We start from the raw sequence: 21,885 nt of genomic DNA, 5'->3' as shown, positions 1-21,885 counted from the left end.
AGCAATTATAATCTACATATCGATTGGTCAAACCAGGTCAGTCATGGCAGCCTTGAGGAGGGGTTCATAGAATGCATCCGCGATAATTTCCTTGAACAATATGTAATGGAACCTATGAGGGAGCAAGCTATCCTAGATCTAGTCCTGTGTAACGAGCCAGGAATAATTAATGATCTCACAGTCAGGGATCCTCTCGGAAGGAGCGATCATAGTATGGTCGAATTTAAAATACAGATGGTGCGTGAGAAGGTTAAATCCAGTACCTATGTCCTGTGCTTAAACAAAGGAGACTATGAAGGAATGAGGGAGGAGTTAGCTAAGGTAGAATGGGAGCAAAAACTTTATGGTGGGTCAATTGAGGAACAGTGGAGGACTTTCAAAACAATTTTTCACAGTGCTCAGCAGAAGTATATTCCAGTAATAAGGAAGAACTGTAGGAAAAGAGAAAGCCAGCCATGGATGTCTAAGGAAATAAAGGAAAGTATCAGATTGAAAAAAAACACATACAAAAAAGCAAAGAGTAGTGGGAAACTAGTAGACTGGGAAATCTTTAAAGGCCAACAGAAAGCCACAAAAAAAGTTATAAAGAAAAGTAAGATAGATTATGAGAGTAAACTAGCTCAGAATATAAAAACAGGCAGCAAAAGTTTCTATAAATATGTAAATCGTAAAAGAGTGGCGAAGGTAAACATTGGTCCTTTAGGGGATGAGAAGGCCAATTTAATAACTGGGAATGAGGAAATAGCCGAGACATTAAACAGTTATTTCGTGTCGGTCTTCACTGTGGAAGACACAAATAACATGCCGAAAACTAATGGGAAGAGGGTTATAGCAGGTGAGGACCTAGAAACTATCACCATCACTAAGGAGGCAGTGCTGGGCAAGCTAATGGAGCTAAAGGTAGACAAGTCTCCTGGCCCTGATGAAATGCATCCCAGGGTACTAAAAGAGGTGATGGGGGAAATAGCAATTGCACTAGTAATTATTTACCAAAATTCACTGGACTCTGGGGTGGTTCCCGCAGATTGGAAAACAGCCAATGTGATGCCACTGTTTAAAAAAGGAAGTAGACAAAAAGCAGGTAACTATAGGCCAGTTAGCTTAACTTCAGTAGTGGGGAAAATGCTTGAATCTATCAGTAAGGAAGAAATAGTGAGACATCTGGATATAAATTGTCCCATTGGGAACACCCAACATGAGTTCATGAAGGGTAGATCATGTTTAACTGATTTGGTGGAATTCTTTGAGGACATTACTTGCATGGTGGACAATGGGGAACCTGTGGATGTGGTGTATCTGGATTTCCAGAAGGCATTTGACAAGGTGCCACACCAAAGGCTGCTACATAAGATAAAGTTGCACGGTATTACAGGTAATGTATTGGCATGGATAGAGGATTGGTTGACCAGTAGAAAGAAAAGAGTAGGGGTAAATGGGTGTTTTTCTGGTTGGCAGTCAGTGGCTAGTGGTGTGCCTCAGGGATCGTGTTGGGACCGCAATTGTTTACAATTTACATAGATGATTTGGAGTTGGGGACTGTGGTATGTCAAAAGTGTGGTATGTCAAAATTTGCAGATGACACGAAGATGAGTGGTAGAGCAAAGTGTGCAGAAGACACTGAAAGTCTGCAGAGGGATATAGATAGTCTAAGTGAGTGGGCAAAGGTCTGGCAGATGGAGTACAATGTTGATAAGTGTGAGGTCATCCATTTTGGTAGGAATAACAGCAAAATGGACTATGTTTTAAATGGTAAAAAAATTGCAGCATGCTGCTGTGCAGAGAGACTTGGGTGTCCTTGTGCATGAATCGCTAAAAGTAGGATTGCATGTGCAGCAGGTGATTAAAAAGGCAAATGGAATTTTGTCTGCCATTGTTAGAGGGATGGAGTTTAAAAACGGGGAGGCTATGCTGCAGCTGTATAGGGTCCTGGTGAGGCCACACCTGGAGCACTGCGTGCAGTTTTGGTCTCCTTACTTGAGAAGAGATATACTAGCTCTGGAGGGGGTGCAGAGGAGATTCACTCGGTTGATTCCAGAGTTGAGAGGGTTGGATTATGAGGAGAGACTGAGTAGACTGGGATTACACTCATTGGAATTCAGAAGAATGAGGGGAGATCTTATAGAAACATATAAGATTATGAAGGGAATAGATAAGGTGGAGGCAGGGAGGTTGTTTCCACTAGCAGGTGAAACTAGGAGTAGAGGGCATCGCCTCAAGATAAAGGGAAGCAGATGTAGGACTGAGGTCAGGAGGAACTTCTTCACCCAAAGGGTTGTGAATCTGTGGAATTTCCTGCCCAGTGAAGTGGTTGAAGCTACCTCGCTGAATGTTTTTAAGGCAAGGCTAGATAAATTTTTGAACAGTAAAGGAATTAAGGGTTATGGTGAGTGGGCGCGTAAATGGAGCTGAGTCTCAAAAAGATCAGCCATGATCTTATTAAATGGCGGGGCAGGCTCGAGGGGCCGGATGGCCTACTCCTGCTCCCAGTTCTTATGTTCTTATTCAAGAACTGGTAATCAGGAATCCTGGATCAGCCTCTCCTTCCCCCATGTCCTCCACGTAATCAGGGTAGGACAGGGTGGGGGAGTTGGCTGTTGCCAGGAGACTGGTGCTGTTCATCCCCAATGGACGCAGCTGCCACACTTCCTTGACAACTGCATTGAATTCAGCTCAGTGTGTCAGCACACAAAGGGGCTTCTTTGACCTGCAGTGTCTTTGTCACATGCAAAGCTCCACACCACGCAAACTCCAGCTCATCTAGGAATCTATTCCCCATTTCTATTCTCATGGTACATCCAGTTGACCATTTTGCAGGACTGAGTGAATGAGATGAGGACCCTAACTCAGTAGACAGTATCATCTGGAGTAGCAAATGAGAAAAGAATTTAAGACAGACAATCAAAGACAGAGCTATATTCATTAGGGCCAGTTGGTGAGGAATTGTACTTACTGCTTTCTCAACTCCAATTTAAATTAAATAGTCTGAAAGTAGCTTTAAGGCACAGCAGGATAGCTTTGCTGCATGAAATGCTAATTCTATGCCATGTGGATGCTTTCTATGGTCTAGATGATGTTTCTAGCTGCAAAAGCATGAGCTTCAAGTTTTAGAATTTGAGCGTCACAATGCTGCATCTTCAAAGTTGAAAAATACAATGATATCACATTTAACAAAGCAATCACACCACAGATTAAAATCCTGTAGGCATAGAGGGAATGGGTGACCACTAGGCAGTCTAGAGAGACAATGCAGAATTCCCGGAGTCTCTCTCATTCATTAATTGGCTTTCCGTTTTGGAGACTGGTGAGGGTGATGGTCCTTCAAAGTAATGTAATGAGAGCCAAACATCTGGTATCGCAAGTGGCTCAACTGCAGAGCTGGGAGGGTGGGACGAAGAAGAGTGGAAGGGCAAAAGTGTTGGGTACTTTGATAGTTAGGGGAACAGACAGGAGTTTTTGTGGTCATGTCTCCATAACAACATGCTGCTTCTCTCTGGTGCCAGTGTCAAGGATCTCAGAGTGGCTGTAAAATATTCTTTCAGGGGAGAGTAAAGCTCTAGTAACCATGGTCCACATTGGCACCAATGACATAGGTAGAAAGACAGATGTCGTCCTGAAACTAGAATTTTGGGTGTGAAGCAAGAGGCTGAAAAGTTGGACCTCACTAATTCTCCCCGTGAGGAAATGAACATGAAGCTGGGAAAAGGATTGTGCGAGAACGGCTTAAGATTGCTGGGTAAAGTGAGATAAGTCCAAGCAAACTAATGTGTTTGGGTCCCTGCTGTTCACAATCTGTGTCAATAATTTGGATGTGCAGACCAATTGTAATCTTTACAAGTTTACAGGCAATACAAAACTTGGTGAGAAGGTGAGTTGTGAGGAGAATGCAAAAAAGCTTCAAAGAAATTGAGACAGGCTGAGTGAATGAGCAGATGGAATGTATTGTAGATAATTGTGAGGTTATAGGAACAGAAAAACAGAAAACAGGAGCAGGAGTGGTTATTTCGCCAATCAAGCCTGCTCTGCCATTTTTCATCCAATTTGGCAGGGGGAACAGAAGAGCACAATGATTCTTAAATGGTGAGAGATTGGAAAGTGTTAAAATCTAAGGGAAACCAGGTGTCCTTGTTCAAAAGTCACTGAAAACTGGTATGCAGATGCAGCAACCAATTCAGAATACAAATGGTATGTTAGTCATTACTGTAAAATGATTTGAATACAGGAGCAAAGAAGTCTTGCTTCATTTGCATGGAACTTTAGTTTGACCGTACCTAGAGTGCTGTGAGCAGTTCTTCACTGCTTGCCGAAAGAAGGATATAGATGCTATAGGGGGATTGTAGACAAGGATCACCAAACTAATTTCTGTGATGATGGAACTGTCTCATGAGGAGAGTTGAAAACTGGGCCTATGTTTTCTGAAGTTCAGTTGAATGAGGGTTGATCACATGGAAATACACAGAATTCTAAAAAGGAACAGACAGAGTATATGTAGAAAAGATGCTTCCCTTGGCCGAGGGGGTCCAGAACAGTGCATACAGTCTCAAAATAAAAGGCAAGCCATTTAGGATTGGGATGAGCAGGCACCTCTGCACTCAAATAATTGTGGGTCTTTGAAATACCCTACAATAAAGGGTTGTGAAAGCTCAGGCATTAAGTTAAACTCAAGAAAGACATTGTTAGATTTCTATTTGCAAATGACATCAAGAAATATGAGGATAGCACAGGAATCTGACATTGAGGTAGATGATCAGCCATTATCTAGAATGGTAAAGAAGGCAAGAGGGGTGGAATGGTCTACTTCTGCTTGTATGTTCCTACTGACCTAGCCTCACTAATCTAGACAAACTGCACATACTAAATTCACAATCTTTGCTCTTTTTTTGGATTTACTGTCCTGCTTCATGTTACCTTGTTTAGAAACCTCAGACCCCGAATCACAGCTCCAATCTTCTGCCTCTGGAGTTCTGTTATTCTTTACCCTGATATAGTGAGGCAAGGGGTATAATCTACAATTTTTCATCCACTTTGGTAGATTTTTAATTTACAAAATTGTTACATACCAGGAGGACTAATCAGTTTTACTTCGTTCACCTGTATAGAGATCCTAACTCACACCAATTGAAGCATCAAATTGTTGCTTAAACGCTTCTAGGGTATTTGAAGTTGATTCTACAACTTGATCACTCTGCTTAAAGACATTTTTCCTTCTTTTAAACAACGATTTACTTGTCTGAATCTTTCATTCATCCCAGTTCTAAATTTTTAATTTAATTTCATTTCATTTATATAGGTAAATAAATTAATTTAAAATATTCCATAGAATCTCTACAGTGTGGAAGCAGGCCATTCGCCCCATCAAGTCACACCGACCCACTGAAGAAAATCCCACCCAGATCCTCCCCATCCCTGTAATCCTGTATTTCCCATGGCCAATCCACCTAACCTGCACAACTTTGGACTGCAAGAGGAGACCGGAGCACCTGGAGGAAATGCACACAGACACAGGGACATTGTGCAACCTCCACACAAACAGCCACGTGAGGGCAAAATTGAACCCAGGTCTCCTAGGCATCGTGAAGCAGCAGTGCTAACCACTGTGCCACTCAGGCTAATCATTTTTCTAAAATTCTCAATAACATATTACTTTCATAAGTCCAAATCTTAGATTGTTGTTTCTAGACTTAAAAGCACTAGTTTTTCCAGTCTTCCTTCAGAAGTCTGTTTCTTAATACTGCACTCTTCTCTGCACTGTCTCTAGTGCTTGAAGGTCTGTTTCTTGATGGTAAAAAACAGGATACAATGTTCAACTAGCAGTCTGAGCAGAACCTATCAACTTTGCTCATTGTTTCCTCTAATTTGTGCTCTACTGCTTTGTTGAAATAGTTAAACTTTTCACTGCCTTTTTTTATTACAGATGAGCATTGGTTAGATATTTTCAAGTCTACTATGACTCAGAGGCTTCTTTCAATTTTTTGAAAAATTCATTCATGAAATGTGGGTGTTACTCACGGGGCCATCAATTACTGCCTGTCCTTAGTTGCCATTGAAAAGATAATGGTAGACCCACAATGCCATAGCACATGGACTTCATTAACTACCTTGGAGCAAATTACTGCAGATGCTGGAATCTGTACTGAAAATAAAAAGTGCTGGGAATCATAGCGGGTGAGGCAGCAATGGAGAGAAAGCAAGCTAACATTTTGAGTCTTGTTTTCATTATTAACTATTCTTAACTAACTATTCAGATGCCAGTCACAAAGATTGCATGACATCCAATTTTTCCTCCTATGTGTAACACATCACAGTTTCTGCATTAAATTTAGTCACCTATTGTTCTACTGACTGGTATATTTAGATTGAATACTCGCAAGTAAAGCAACAGGATCACATGATTAACAAATTGTGAGATTTGCTTGCAAAATCATTGTTATTCAGTAATTTCTAGATATCTCCAAAGCATTTCAGAGTTTGATGTCATAAGAAAATTCAACTACTTTAAACTCTATCTCACTTTTATAAATTGCAAACAGTACTGATCTTAACACAAAATCTTCAATCATCCTGCTCAGTACTTTCCCACAGTCTGATATTAAAACTTTAATCCAAATTTCTGACTAACTTTCCCAGTTTCAAACCCACTCCCAGCATTTAACACAAATTCATATAGTTTAACTGGTAGAATTCCAGGTGACATGTTATCACGGGGAGACAGTGACATTTCGGTACTAAACTGAACTAGTAATCCAGAGGCCCTGGGTAATTCTCAAGGGATATTGGTTCAAATCCCACATGGCAGCTGGTGGAATTTAGACTCAATTAATAAATCTGAAATCGAAAGCTAATCTCAGTAATGCTGATTGTTGTAAACCCCACTTGGTTCACTAACGTTCTTCACAGAGGGCAATCTGTCATCCTTCCTGGTCTGACCTACTTGTGATTCCAGATCTACAGCAATGTGATTGGCTCATAAATATTCTCTGAATTAGCCTAGTAAACCATTCAACTCAAGGGCAATTAGCAATGGGAAACAAAAACTGGCCTTGCCAGAAATGTCCATTTCCCATTAAAGAACAAAAAAACCAAACCCAAATAAAAATGAATTTCATTAAAATGGGTAAAATTCTTACTGGTTTGGCAGGAGCTGGTTCTTCTATCTGGGACATCATGAACTAGGGATCACAGACTCTGAACAAGGCGTTGACCATTTGAGAATGAGATGAGTATAAACAGTCGTGGAAAATGTTGGTAATCTTTGGAATTACCTATCCTGGAGAGTTGCAGTTGCTGAATTGTTGACTATATTAAAGAAAGATCAATAGATTTTGGGTGCTAGTGGAATCGAGGGATGTGGGGATTGTTGTGATATTGCTTCTTAACACAAATAAATGCACCAAGAATGACTGATAAACTAAATAAGGGGTTCTTTATTGAATAATAACAGAATTGCAGGACAGCTCTTTATATATGTGTTAGTTGTAGATCAACAGTGTTCCAACTAATATATCACATCCTAACTTACATTGTTTCCTGATAATGTATAACAAAGTGTGTACATATACAGTAGTACACTAATTAGTATGTTAAACCACATGTAGAATCATAGAATCTCTATAGTTCAGAATGAAGCCATTCAGGCCATTGAGTCCACTTCAATTCTCCAAAAAGTGTCCCACCCAGACCTATTACCGCACCCCATCACTATAACACAGCATAGGGTTTTTCCTATGGCTAATCCACCTAACCTGGATATCCCTGGATACTACGGGGCAATTTTTAGCATGGCCAATTCATCTAACCTGTACATCTTTGGACTGTGGGAGGAAACTGGAGCACCTGGTGGAAACCCATGCAGACACAAGAGCATTTTGTTGCAGAAAGTTGAGATTAAAACATTTCGAGGGTCTTCTGGCATATTTTCCTTAGCTCCAATATAATGAATACAGTACACTGTACTCTTTCAATGCATCTTTTCCTATCTTTGGTAGAGGATCTTAATTTAATCTTAGTTTCAGCAGATATTAAATACTAATTAGATTCTAAAAACAATAAAGCAAATTTTGTTTGTATTTAAGTACTCATAATTTTGTGCCACTACCCTCAAACACTTTTCTTGTGTCTTCTCAAAATGATTCAAAATAGTAAAATATTAGGCAGTAATATGAAGAGGAAGAGGGTAACACTCTTTCTCTCTGAGCCAGGAGGATTGGGTTTGACACCCAGCCCAGGAACATTCATAACATGGCCTGGTCATTTGTGTGATGGAGCCTCCACTATCATTACCCGCAGCTTCAGAGAACATGATGAATGTACAATGCATGTTGTCAGAGCAACATTGACTGTAACTGAACTGTAACACACCACTACCGAAACAAGAATGCAAAGCACAGACCCTGTATTTAGCTGTCAGAAATTTCCCACCCACGCTTGGCATGAGTAAGTTTAAGATTTTGCATTGCAATCCACTAAATAAATAGTTATCCATTGTGAATTACAGGCCTTCAATTCTTACAAACTGTTTTGCCCCCATTCCCCATTCCTGATTCAGTGGTGAAGTCATGTAAAGACAGATAACTCTTTAGGCAATATTTCTTGTGGTCAGTTTCCAAATTAGTTTGTTAACTTTAATCTTACCATAAAATCTCTGGTGGTGGAAATGCTTTGACTTTTACTGGAAAACGATAGGCCCCCTGCCCAGCAAGGACATCCGCAATACATGATTTCCGGCATCTGGCATTAATAAATGGTTTTGCTATTTGGAGAAGAATAAACAAGGAATGCAAACATTTTTAGTGATAGTAATAGTTTCTTTTTGAAGTAATTTACATGATTTATGATGTGTAATGATGACAATCCTATATTCATGTATTACAAAATGCTGGTAACATGGATTTCAGATTCTCCTGCAATCAATTTAACACAAAAATGCAAGCAAAAGAAATGTTGGGTTTATGTGTGCATTGAAATTACATGGCAGGATATCTGTAAACCTTGAAGTATACTTGAGAATTTGTTACTTCAGAACAGAGACTAGAACCATGTGAATTTGTTAAGGTAACAGTTTCATAAAATAACGATAAAATAGTAAAATGGTTTGTTAATTAAATAGGGATCATTATCTGTACCAAAAATGCAAAGTCTACATTTTTAAATACATTAAAAATATTTACCAGTTGCAATATTGCATTAACATGCATTATCTCACATCATACGTGTGGTATCGTGTCAAAAATAGTACTACAGCTCCTTCGGCTCTTCCTATTATTTAAACTTCTTTTCTGGAATATAGAATGCCTAAAAAACAACTTACTTTTGAATGAGAGCCTCCCTTCCTGATATGTCACCTTTTGGATGCTCCATGAAAACTCTCTATCATTAAATCAGAAAAGTTGTCTGTTTGTCCAGGCAACAATACAGTCACATGATGCCATCCAAATAAGAGGTGAGTGTTTCTCTTAGCAACTTGAATAGCTTTTATCCTTCAACAAGCACAAGCCAAAATAGATTGACTGCACATTTGTATGAATGATATTTGCAGAATCTTGTGGTCTACAAATTGGCTGCTCTATAAAATGATAGTAATTATATTGACTGTGAAGATCTGTGAGGTATTTCAATATCATAAGTCACATTATTAAATAAAAGCAAATAAAACCTATTCATATCAAACTAATATATGAACTTTGTCATTGTTTAATTGTAAATTATTATCTTTACATTATAGGTACTTAAAGGTTTTAGAAATTCATGCCATCAGGGAGCAGAATTTCACATCCATTTATTTTGATGGAAAATTTGCTTGTTTTCTATTACATTAAAAATTGCCTTAATAATGTGAAGTAAATAATTAGCATATTTGACTTGGAAATATATAATACATTCAATCAGGCTAAATCTAATCTAAATAGTCTCTAGAATTAATTTAAAACCACAAAATGGAAAGGTTTCCTTCCAAAAGCTCTTGGGATTGAACGTTACACTGTCTTGTGTACATCAAACATCAGCAAGGAAACATACCTGGCAGGTTTGCAAACATCTTGTTTTCTGGCCTGCATAACACCTTTACTTGCACATCGCATTTAGAGTACAAGAGGTTGCAGGAAAGATTTCTATGACTAATGGATAAATGAATATTTTTACATAGAATGCTGATTTTATTTTACTATTTCTTACCATAAACATTAACTGTTGCTTTCCTTTTTTTCATAGTTTCCCCACTTTTCACTTGACATATGTAGTTTCCCCTGTCAGATGTAAACACGTTGTCTATAACAAATGTGCTGTAAAATGTATTTATTCTAGGGTCTGTCTGGTCAATTCTAGTGGTTATAGATGCATTTCTATTTTCCTGAAAGAAACAGAAGTAGTTAAAATTGTAATTTCAGTCAGTGATGTCATTTCATTTATCTTTTACAATAATTGTCAATGGGGCTAGGCATAAGTGCTGGCCCAATTCCTCCATCATACTCGTTAATGCTAATTGCAATGCTGACTGGTTAGGGTTCAGAAATAGTAAATTGGACTTTTCACTGTCTTAATTTGAGTTGAAGATAATTGCAATATTTTCATTAATGCTTGCCTGAGGACAGATAACTGAGCATTTTCCATTGATCCAACATACAATTTGGTCTCATACTTTGCCACACATTTCTGAACTGAGTCATCAAGTAAGACTATGCAAATTTTGTATTATTTCCAGTCATGGAAAATGAATGTCACTGACATGATCAGCACTTACTATTCATCCCGAATTGCACTTGATAGATCATTCTGGTGAACTTGCTTAGATTGTTGCAGTGTGATGTGTATATACTAGGGAGCTATTTGTGAAGGATTTCAAAGATTTTAACCTAGTGAGAATGAGAGAACTGCAATATAATTCCAATTTAGGATAGCGGGTGTCTTGCAGGGGAATTTGCAATGACAATCCCATACTAAGGGGTAGGGGTCCCAGATTTGGAAACTTGCGATCTGCTACAGTGTGACTTATAGACGATACTTTGCCGCCACTGCGCTCCTTTGTTGAATGCAGCAAATATTTCAAATGCAAAAAGAAAGTGTTGCCTGCCCAGTGCCAAGGTTTAGGACATTTGCTCAGAGCTGGCAAAAATCTTATGATGTGCATGAAGTCATTGTGGTATATGTAGGTACTAATAATGTGGACAGGACAAAGAGAGGGTCTGTAGAGTTAATATGAGGAGCCATGCACCAAACTGAGAAGCAGAATCTCAAAGGCAATAATCCTGAGATTATCCAGAGCCATATGCAACTTGGCATTGGTCAAATAAGATTAGAGAAATGAATGCATCAGTAAAAGACTGGTATGTAGAAGTGGGTTTTGGTTCAAGGGACGATGGCACCATACTAGGTAAGTTAGGATCTGTACCATAGTATTGGTTTACTCCTGAGCCACGTGGACACCAGTGTTCTCGTGAGTCACATGGCTAGGAAAGTAGAGAATTTTAAATTAAATAGCGGTAGCAAGGAAACAAATTTGGGAAGGTACATCTTATCATAGAATAGAAACATGGCAAGATGGAAATGCACTACTATGGAAAATGATTAATAGACTGTAAGAGAAGTGATAGCATATAAATTGAAGAGCAGATCAACAGGTAATGATAGAGGTTACAAAAATAATAAAAGGAGAAAACTAAAAGGTTCTGTACCTGAATGTACATAACATTTGAAACAGATGAATTAATAGCATAAATAGAAAAGATATAATCTGACAGCCATTAGCCAGACATGGTTGCAGGATGATACAAGATTAGGTCCTGAATATTAAAAAGATACATGACATTTAGGAAGGTCTGGCAGTGAGGAAAACATACAGAAATGACTGTATTAATTAAGATGATTCAAGTTCAGGAAACCAGAATGTGTAATGATTGGGGTAGAGATGTAAAACAACTAAGGCAAGAAGTCACTTGTGGAAGTGATTTACAGGCCCTCCAACAGTAATTACGTGGTAGAATGGGGTGCAAAGAAAGAATAATGGGATCTTTATTTCAAAGAGAATGGAATGTATAGATAAGGAAATCAAATCATACCAGGCACTGTGTAGACCACAGTTGGAATACTGTGAACAGTTTTGGGCCCGTTATCTAAGGTAAGATATAATGGTATTGGAGACAGTTCAGCAAAGGTTTATTAGGCTGATATTGGGTATGAAGGGTACTGTTTTATGAGGAGGAGTAGGATAGGTGGGCCTGTACTCATTGGAGTTTAGAAGAATGAGACGTGACTTTATTGAAACATACAAGATTTTTAGAGCACTTGACAATGTAGATGCTGAGAGATTGTTGACCCTTGTGGGAGAGTCTAGGACTGGAGGACATAATCTAAGAGTAAAGGATTACCCATTTAAGACAGAGTTGAGGAGGATCTTCTTATTTCAGAGGGTAGTGATCCTGTGGAATTCTTTATTGCAGAGGACTGTAGAAGCTGGGTTGTTAAATATATTTAGGGCTGAGACAGACAGATTTTTAATCAGTAAGGGAGTCAAGGGTTATGGGGAAAAGGCAGGAAAGTGGAGTTAAGGATTATAAATTCAGCCAATTTATCATTGAATGGTGGAGTAGACTCAATGGGCCAAATGGCCTACATTTGCCCTTACATCTTACGGTAAAGGAATGGTAATAATCATGATGGGTTATATTCAACATATGAACTGGAAACATCAGATGGGCAAAAGAAATCTAGATGAGAAATTCATAGAAAGTTTTCAGGATAGTTTCTGAACACACCACTTTGTGTAGCCAGCCACACAGCAGGCATTGTGATATCTGGTAGTATTCGATTAGAGAGGTTTAATTCATTATCTCGTTAGGAAAGCACCCCTAGGTAGTAGCATAATATGATTGAACTCTGCATTAAATCTGAGGGACAGAGAGTGGGTCTAAGGCTAGTGTTTTAAACAAATTTGGGTAATTATGTGGAGATGAAAACAGAGATAGCTAAAATGAACTGGCAAATTAGGGTAAGGGGTAGTCAATAGAGATGCAATGTCAGTATAAATGGAGTATTATGCAGAAAATGTGAAATTTTCCATTTTGGCAAAAAAGAATTTTAAAAATGCATTTAATCTGAATGGTTGGAGATTTAAAAGCTCCAAGATGAAGAGGGATCTGAGTGTTCTTATGCATGAATCACAAAAGGTCAGTATACAGGTACACCAAGTAATTAGGAAAGCCAACAGAATGTTATTATTGGTTGCAAGCAGAGTTGAATACAGAAGTATGGGAATTATGCTTCAGTTATACAGGGCATTGGTGAGACTGTGAGATAAGAGTACTGTGTATAGTATTGGTCACCTTATTTAACTGCTGGAAACAGATTAGAAAGGTTTACCAGACTACCTTTCCAAGGAAGGGTCACAGGACCCGAAACATTAACTCTGATTTTTCTTCACAGATGCTGCCAGACCTGCTGGGCTTTTCCAACAACTTCTGTTTTTGTTTTCTTTTTAAACCAGTCTAATACTTGGTAAATATACCTGAAATAGGTAGGTTGTTTGATGAGGAAATGTTGGACAGAAGGGGCTTGTATCCTTTGGACTTTAGAAATGTAAGCAGCAACCTGATTGAAGCATATCAAATCCTGAAGGGTTTCGATAGGGCGGATGTAGAGAGGATGATTCCTGTTCTGGGAGAATCTGAAATTAGGGCTCACTGTAAGGGTTAGCCCATTTAAGACAGAGATAAGGAGAAGTTTTCTTGAAGAGTTTTTGGAATTTTCTTCTTTAGAAGATAGTGGAAGCAAGAGTTTGGGTATTTTTAAGGTAGAGGTAGTTAGATTCTTGGTTAGCAAGGGGGAGAAAGATTGCTGCAAGTAGATGGGAAGGTGGAGGGTTCAGATCATGCATGGTCTTATTGAATGGTGCAGTAGGCTCTGAATGAACTGCTCCCGCTCCTGCTCCTAATTCTTATGTTAGTAAGGATTGGGATGAGGTGCTGATAAAGTGGACAGCCTTGTTTGAGATGGTATCAAGCTTTATGAGTTTTACTGAAGCTGCCTGCAACAAAGCAAATCAAAGTATTTCATCACACTCCTGAGTTGTGCCTTGCAGATGATGGAGAGACTTGGGGAGTCAGAAGAAGAGGTATTCACTGCAGAATTTCTAAACACTAGCTTGCTCTTGTTGCCACAGCATTTATGTAGCTGATCTGGACAGGTTTCTGGATAAAGATAATCAACAGGATGTTGATGGTGATAATGTAATTAAACATCAAGTGAAGATGTTAGATTATTTCCAGTTGAAGATGGTCATTGTTCGGGACTGGTGTGATGGAAATGTTATTTGCTGCTTATCAGCCCAAGGTTGAATGTCCAGATCCCACAATGAAAAGAAAAATCAATGAGTAATCCTATTTTCCCTTAACTAACTGCACTTTAAAGAGAATAATTGCAACGATATATAGAACAGATGGTGTAGAATCTAGATTATAACTGTCAATTCCCATTGTAACAAAATGTTAATTATCAGATGAGATGCAACCAGTACTATTTCCCAGAAAAGTCATTATTACTACAGATCAGATACAATTGTTATCCAGCAGCATTAAAGACAACAATAGATTATTTGCATACAGAGGACCAAGCAACAAACTAGAGGAGTGTAGCATTGTTCCTAAAGAACTAAAAGATCTTTTTCAAATTACTTGCATATTTGAAGGGACATTTCCTTTGTAATACAGGGTAATGTAGTGTAGTGCTTTTGATCTAATACATACTTTGTTTGATTAAATATACATTTCATGAGCTGCAGATTTTTCCAGAGCACAAAAAATGCAATTTGCTACATGCAGGGGTACATAACACGAAATGTTTTTCCTGTGGAGTATTTCAAAATGTTCTGCGTGTCAATTTCAGCAGGAAGGAAAAGGAGAAAATATGAATTTCACGTTTGAATTAGGCAATTTGTGATGATTTGCACACAAACTAATTGCTAAAATGAAAACAAAATTAGAAAAATATTTCTTGAAGCATGTTTTATACACAATTAACCAGAAAGCCTATTTGTGATGTTAACTATTCATTATGCAGCTTTTCATTTCAGTAATAAAGGTATGAATAATGCTTCCCTAATTTTTTTACAGCAAAAATATGTACTTTCTTGACATTTTATCAATTAGAAGGTAATTAATGACACCTTAATAACATTCCTAAAATGTGTCCAGTGTTGGAGTGTGTATACCTAACGATCATTACAAAATAATGTGCTCAATGCCAAGTACAAGGAAGATTTTCAGCAATTGGTTAGGTCTTTATTCTAAAGCAAGGACTATAAAGCAGAATTTAAAATTCCTAAACATTTACATATGTTCTGATTGTGTGTCTGGAAGTTGAACTCGGTTTTAAAAGTTTGCACTTAAAATAATAAGTTTCCTATTGAAAAGGATAAGAATAAAGCATTTCTAGCTTATACTGAATAATAATAGTATGATGATGTGTCTTTAAGATGGATTTGTCTGTCCTGGTTCTCTTGAAGACAGGTATCGTAAATCTAGTGCCATGGTGTCTGCCCGGTGGAAAGCAGAGTAAATAACTTTAGGTATTTTGAAAAGTAGACAAAAGAAGTATGAATGGGTGGAGTCGGGCTCACACAGAGCCAGGTTTTACATTTTGATTTTAACTGTAGAAGTTGGGGTTTTGGAGTTGAAGCTGCTAGTTACAGTCTCTCTGTTGCTGCAAAAGCCTGTGTTCTCTCTCTGCTGCTAGATTCTTTCTGTCGGTGTTTCTTCTCCTGGACTGAAGAAGACAGCAAGTGAGGAATAACAAGGTGTAGAGCTGGATGAACACAGCAGGCCAAGCAGCATCAGAGGAGCAGGAAGGCTGATGTTTCGGGCCTAGAGCTGCAGATTTTTCCAGAGTACAAAAAATGCAATTTGCTACACGCAGGGGTACATAACACGATACGTTTTTCCTATGGAGTATTTCATAATGTTCTGCATGTCAATTTCAGAAGAAGGGTCTAGACCCAAAACATCAGCTTTCCTGCTCCTCTGATGCTGCTCAGCCTGCTGTGTTCATCCAGCTCTACATCTTGTTATCTCAGATTCTCCAGCATCTGCAGTTCCTACTATCTCTGAAGCAAGTGAGGGAAATCTATTTTACTAATTTTGCCTTTGCCAAGGTTTATGCCATGCTGATTTATTGGAGCAGTTGTTCAGTAATATTTAACTAATTTTTAAATATTTCAATAGAGTTAAACTTATGCCAATTCTTTTTTTGTTTGTATTTTATCTGTTGTGTAAGAAATAAAGTGTGTTTTGCTTAAAGCCTAGTAGTTTGACAAATCAAATCACATCTGGAATGCAGTGCCTTACATTTGCCTCTAAATAAGATGGCTGTTAGGATCTAGGCTATCTCCTTGAGGTTTTGAGGAGATCTGGTCTGGTCCATAACAATAGAGATGTGCAAACATGGATCTTTCTTTCTCTTCATTTAAATGATCTAAAATTACTTTATATATGTTGGTTAAGGTTTTTTTTTAAAGCTGTGGAGAATTGTCACTGTGTAAAAGTTTTTAAAAGTGAAATTAAAGGGATTGCAATATCTTTTCAGTTTCCTGGCTCTCTGCCAATCTAAATTATTCAATCATACTTTTGATCTTTAAGTACAACGTCTTTCAACATTTCCTGGTAATTCTGACGGGCAAAAGAGACATCCAAAAACAAAGGCTGAATTATCAACTAGACTGTTTCTTTCAATGCCTTTGAAGTATATGTCCTGCTTAAGAAACTTACTTTGCCAGGGAAATCCCAAACAATTTCAACTCTTGAATTCAGTTTTGCTGTCACTGTGCACTTGATTACAAGTGTTTTTCCACTCAGCATCTTGACTGGACTGGTTACATTGAGCTGTACGTTCTTGATGCTATTGACTGTATTTTAATAAAGATAAAATATAATTAATACTGTAACATTGTAAAACAAGCTCTGACATTGGATACCACACAAAGTTCATGTATCACTTCATATTCCTCTGTATAAATACAAATTTTGTTTCATCATTCTATAAAATAACTGAATGCTACTCCAGTAACTAGTAAGTACAGCATGATTCCACAGTATGACATGCAGCAATTTTCACTTTCTACTGAATTGCAGATTTATCTTCTTATTGACAGCAGAACTTGTGTTGCCAAATCCTAAAATCCCTTTACATTTCCTCCATTGCACATTATATAGAATGAACTCTTTCTCCATAACTGAACATTGCACAGGGCCCCATAAGGGGAAAAGTGTTAATTGAAGCAAAGCAACAGAATAGCTCTTCTGCTCTGCATTTTACAACAAAATAAGATTTTTTCAAAGAATTACATAATAAATTATAGGAGCATAGAAAAATAAGAACAGGAGTAGGCTATTTAGCCATTCAAGCATGATCCACCATTCAATAAAACCATTGCTGATCTGGTACTAGTCTAAACTCCATTCTTCTGACTGCACCCCATAACATCCAACTCCTTTCCTGTCAAAATCTATCAAAGTAAGGCTTGAATAAATTTTAAAAAGCTAGCCTCTATTTTCTTCTGTGGAAGAGAATTTCACACTCCTGTGACCCTTTAAGAAAAAGAAATTCTCCTCATCTGTGTCGGAAAGATCTCTTATTCACCAACTACATCCTAGTTTTATTCACCTTAGAAGTGGATTATTGATTGAATTGTGGGTTTTTCCCCCAAAATAAAACTCCAATTTCACAGGAATGATTAGTGGTTTCATTTCTAAAATTAACTTATTCCAAAATGTTGTGCATAGCAGAGATGGCAAAGCAATCAGCAGTGACTGTCATTGCAGTCACAGGTAGACAGGGTGGTTAAGAAGGCATTGAGTATGCTTGCCTTCATCGCTCAGACCTTTCAGTATAGGAGTTAGGACGTTATATTGAGGTTGTACAAGAAGTTAGTGAGACATTTTCTGGAGCACTGTGTCCAGTTCTGGTCGCCCTGTTTTAGGAAGGACATTATTAACCTGGAGTGGGTTCAGAAAAGATTCACCAGGATGTTGCCAGGAATGGAGGATTTGAGTTATAAGGAGAGGCTGGATAGACTGGTACTTTTTTCACTGGAGCGTAGGAGGTTGAATGGTGACCTTATAGAGGTTTGTAAAACCATGACGGGTATAGATAAGGTGAATGGCAGGTGTCTTTTCCACAGAGTGGGGGATTTCAAGACTAGGGGGTATTCTTTAAGGTAAGAGGAGAAAGATTTTAAAAAGGCATGAGGGGAAAATATATGAATAATAAATGTTTGGAGGGATATGGGCCAAGAGCAGGCAGGTGAGACTCATTTAGTTTGGAATAATGTTTGGCACGGTTTGGTTGGACCTGAGGGTCATGCAGTATGAATCTATGACCCTCTGACGTTGACTATGAAGTTGACGGAAACCTCTGATATCCCACCAGTAGTTAAATTGGAAATCCAGAAACTGATATCAGTGATTCCTTGATATTCTGCAGAATGCATAGTTTAAATCCTCACTGACATATATCTTCAAAAATTTCTTGAGTTAGTCTGAACTTCTATATTTTTAATACTGTATTCTTGCTGTAAATCCAATCTCCCAAAAGAAGTCACAGCTCTTTGAATGATGTTCAATTAGGATCTTAGCAGTGCACTAAGCTATAATTACTGCTGAGTGATTCTTCCCTTAAAAACTGATTTTGTATTTATAGAATATGAATTTCTCCACTATTATAAATATTCCAAAATTTTTACATTTAAAAATGTCTTCTTTAAAGTATGTTTATGGTATACAAGTTTCTATCTTTATTGGGGCATTTGAGCCAATTTTTATTTTGATGTCAGCAAATGATTAAACAGTGGTGCATTCTGTATCCTGGTACACTATCTGTGATTGATTGCTTAGCCTCCTCAGTGACATAACAGTAACTGGCTTCTAAAGATTTTTTTTGTTTGAGCTGGAATCATATTAATATTGAGAAAGGTGAAATGCAGGCCTCAGGAATTAGGAGATCTCTGTGAGCGAGCGTTATATTGAAATTGGCTTAAAAGCCTGGGCCATTTATTTTGCTGAAACTATTGAAGGCTATCAAACATGCTTATTATGGACAATTCTTTTAACACCCAGTAGTAAGGATTAATTCACCAAGAAACTCCAAGTAATTACATCTGTGCTGGCATCACAAACACAATCTGGACTCAGTTATCTTTTATCCCCCAACCTAATGCAGTTATTAGCATTCACTTTTTTTATTAAGGCAATCTGAGGAGGTTGACAAAATGGACAAAAATTACTTTTATAAATTATCTTTGAGAAGAGAATCATTCTTTTAAAAATGAGATTTCTACTTTAAATATAAATTCAAAAAGATACAGTTTTTTTCAGTCTAGTTATACAGTTATCTCACACACTGAAAAATACATATGTACTGGTCCATATTGAAATTGAAACATGTACCTCTTTAATCTTCTATTTATATATAAATGTAAAGATTTATAATTACCACATATCTAAGTAAAATCAATTTGGGAACATACTGGACAGTTTTCCTATTTAACACATTTTCTTGACAGGAATGAACTGCAGAAGACAAGCAATAATGTAGAATTACAGTAAACTGCAAACCTATTGCTTGAGAATAAGTCACTGGTATAAGGATAAAACACAAAAAAGGAAAGGTAGAAACAAGAGAAAAACATCAACACATTGAAAAGCAGGCAATAAAACAGTGTCCATGATAATATTCAGAAGTTTATAAAATTATTCAGAAACATTTACAATACATGGGAATCATTAAAACTTAAGGTGAGAGTACTACTATCTGTCTGTGAAAACTAATATTTATGTAACACATTTGACAGATATATAACTTGACCAGCAAGTCAGCTGCACCTAAAGGAATGAAATTTATGAATTTTACAATCATACTTTCTAAAAACACATTACTGAAATGTTTAAAAATCTCTTTTTTAATGTTGTCCTGCCCAGCAGACAATTGCTTCAAATTTTAACACTTGGAATGTTATGTGATACAACCTTTCAACTTAAATTGGATGTCAGTGTACATTGAGGGGCCAAATAGCCTACTCCTGTTCCTGTTTCTTTTGATCTTATGGTCTTAATCATCAAGTCACCCAGTCCAACTTTACTTACTGCACAATTCACAAGCAATACAGCAGAAAAGAAGAATAAAACTTATCAGCTATTAGGTTGCATGGGGGAAGGGGGATAAGGAAGGGAGAAAGATCATAAAGGAGGAGAGATTTGTTGATGTTTCAAAAGTCTTAGATGTATGGGTATGAAGAGATAGGATGAATCTTCAAAATTTGCTCAAACATGGAAGAGAGACAAATAATAAGGATCATATGAATCCACAGCAGCGATGAAAAAGCGTGCTATCAGAATGGACAGACAAATAGCAAATGAAATGTAACACAGAGAAGTGTGAGATTATGTATTTATGGCATAAGGGATAGGGAGAGGCAATATATACTTAATTACATAGTTCCAAAGAGTGTGTATGATGGGCACAAGGGTTTGTGGGCATTGATCTTTGAAGGATATATTGACAGACTGGGTAGCAAAGCACTTTAGATCTCAGGCTTCATATATAGACCCTTCAAATTAAAAAGCAGGGAAGTTTCACTTAATCCTTATAAATCTGTTATTAGGCCACAACTAGAGTATTGCATTCAATTCTCGTCAACAATTTTAGAATGGTTGCAAAGATTCTTAGCTGTTTGCAGAGATTTCCCAAAACGAGGAATACTAACTACAAAGTTAAGTTGGAGAAACTAGGACTGTTCTTCTTGACACAAAGGAGATTGGGGAGATTTGACAGAGATGTACAAGATTATTACAGATTTGGACAAAAGTAAATAAAGAAGAAATGTTCCCGTTATCTGATGGTACAGGCTAAGGGGACATTAATTTAAGGCAAAATTAAACAAAGAACTGCAGATGCTGGAAATCTGCAATAGAAACAGAAATTACTGGAGAAACTCAGCAGGTCTAAGCATCTGTGGAGAAAAAGCAAACTTAATGTTTCAGGTCTAGTGACTCTTCTTCAGAACTGGATTCAAGGCTTTGGGAAAGAGATGCAGGGGAATGTGAAGAAGAATTTTTTTTCATGCAGACAACAATAATGATTTTGAATTTTTTATCCATAGAGTTGCTAGAAGCAGAGACAATTGGATAGGCACTTGGAAAGAAATTTTTCGGACTACAGGGATAGAGCGGGGGAATGAGACTGACTGGAATCCTCCAATGGAGAGCTGGCATAGATTTGACTGGCAGAATGCCTCTTTCTGTGCTATATATTACTCAACGATGTCACCACTAATTATCTAGCACACAATATTTGTGGCTGAGTCATCAGCAAAGATCTGTCTTGTGGATATTAAAGTACAATATAATGAATATACATAGACCAGTTATAATAATAGCAAATAACAAAAGGAAGTGCAGCTACTAACCCTGTCTGTGTGTTAAATAAATAGACCGAAACGTCTTGCCATTCACACTAGTTTCACATGTCAGCAGACCAATAAATTTGTATGTAGGTCTGGGAATAACAAAGCCTTGTTTGCTGTCCCATATAACTTCCTTTCCATCAACGATAAAGGACAAGGAATTCTAAAAGTAAAAGACAGAAGTTATATTATTACTGTGACTTATCTTGGGGCAGGAAGAAATTGATATGCATATTTCTGTGGTAAAAGGAAAAACAACTAAAATATTGCTTCACATTTAATTAATTCCTGCGGAGACAAAAACAATAATTTTCAAATAGTATAACAGTTTGATAGCATGAAAATAAAAATCACCACAGTCCCAACAAGTCATTGCCTGTTCTGTCATCAGAGAGAGATAATAAGGTGCAGGGCTGGATGAACACAGCAGGCCAAGCAGCATCATAGGA

At 37.6% G+C, this 21,885-nt stretch overlaps 1 protein-coding gene across 1 annotated transcript in view; it reads right to left on the bottom strand.

Moving 5' to 3' along the window:
* Nucleotides 1-21,885, bottom strand: part of flt1 (fms related receptor tyrosine kinase 1) — a 157,869-nt gene that overhangs the window by 114,964 nt on the left and 21,020 nt on the right. The window contains exons 5-8 of the mRNA XM_048597647.1: nucleotides 21,440-21,599; nucleotides 16,746-16,882; nucleotides 10,168-10,342; nucleotides 8,629-8,746 (exon numbers count right to left, since the gene is read on the bottom strand). Coding sequence (XP_048453604.1) covers nucleotides 8,629-8,746; nucleotides 10,168-10,342; nucleotides 16,746-16,882; nucleotides 21,440-21,599 — 590 coding nt within the window. The remainder of the gene's footprint in view (nucleotides 1-8,628; nucleotides 8,747-10,167; nucleotides 10,343-16,745; nucleotides 16,883-21,439; nucleotides 21,600-21,885) is intronic.

Source organism: Rhincodon typus, chromosome 6 (assembly GCF_021869965.1).
Source record: "Rhincodon typus isolate 14 chromosome 6, sRhiTyp1.1, whole genome shotgun sequence".
Classification (NCBI taxonomy): Eukaryota; Metazoa; Chordata; class Chondrichthyes; order Orectolobiformes; family Rhincodontidae; genus Rhincodon; species Rhincodon typus.
This window is presented reverse-complemented; position numbering and strand designations above follow the sequence as displayed.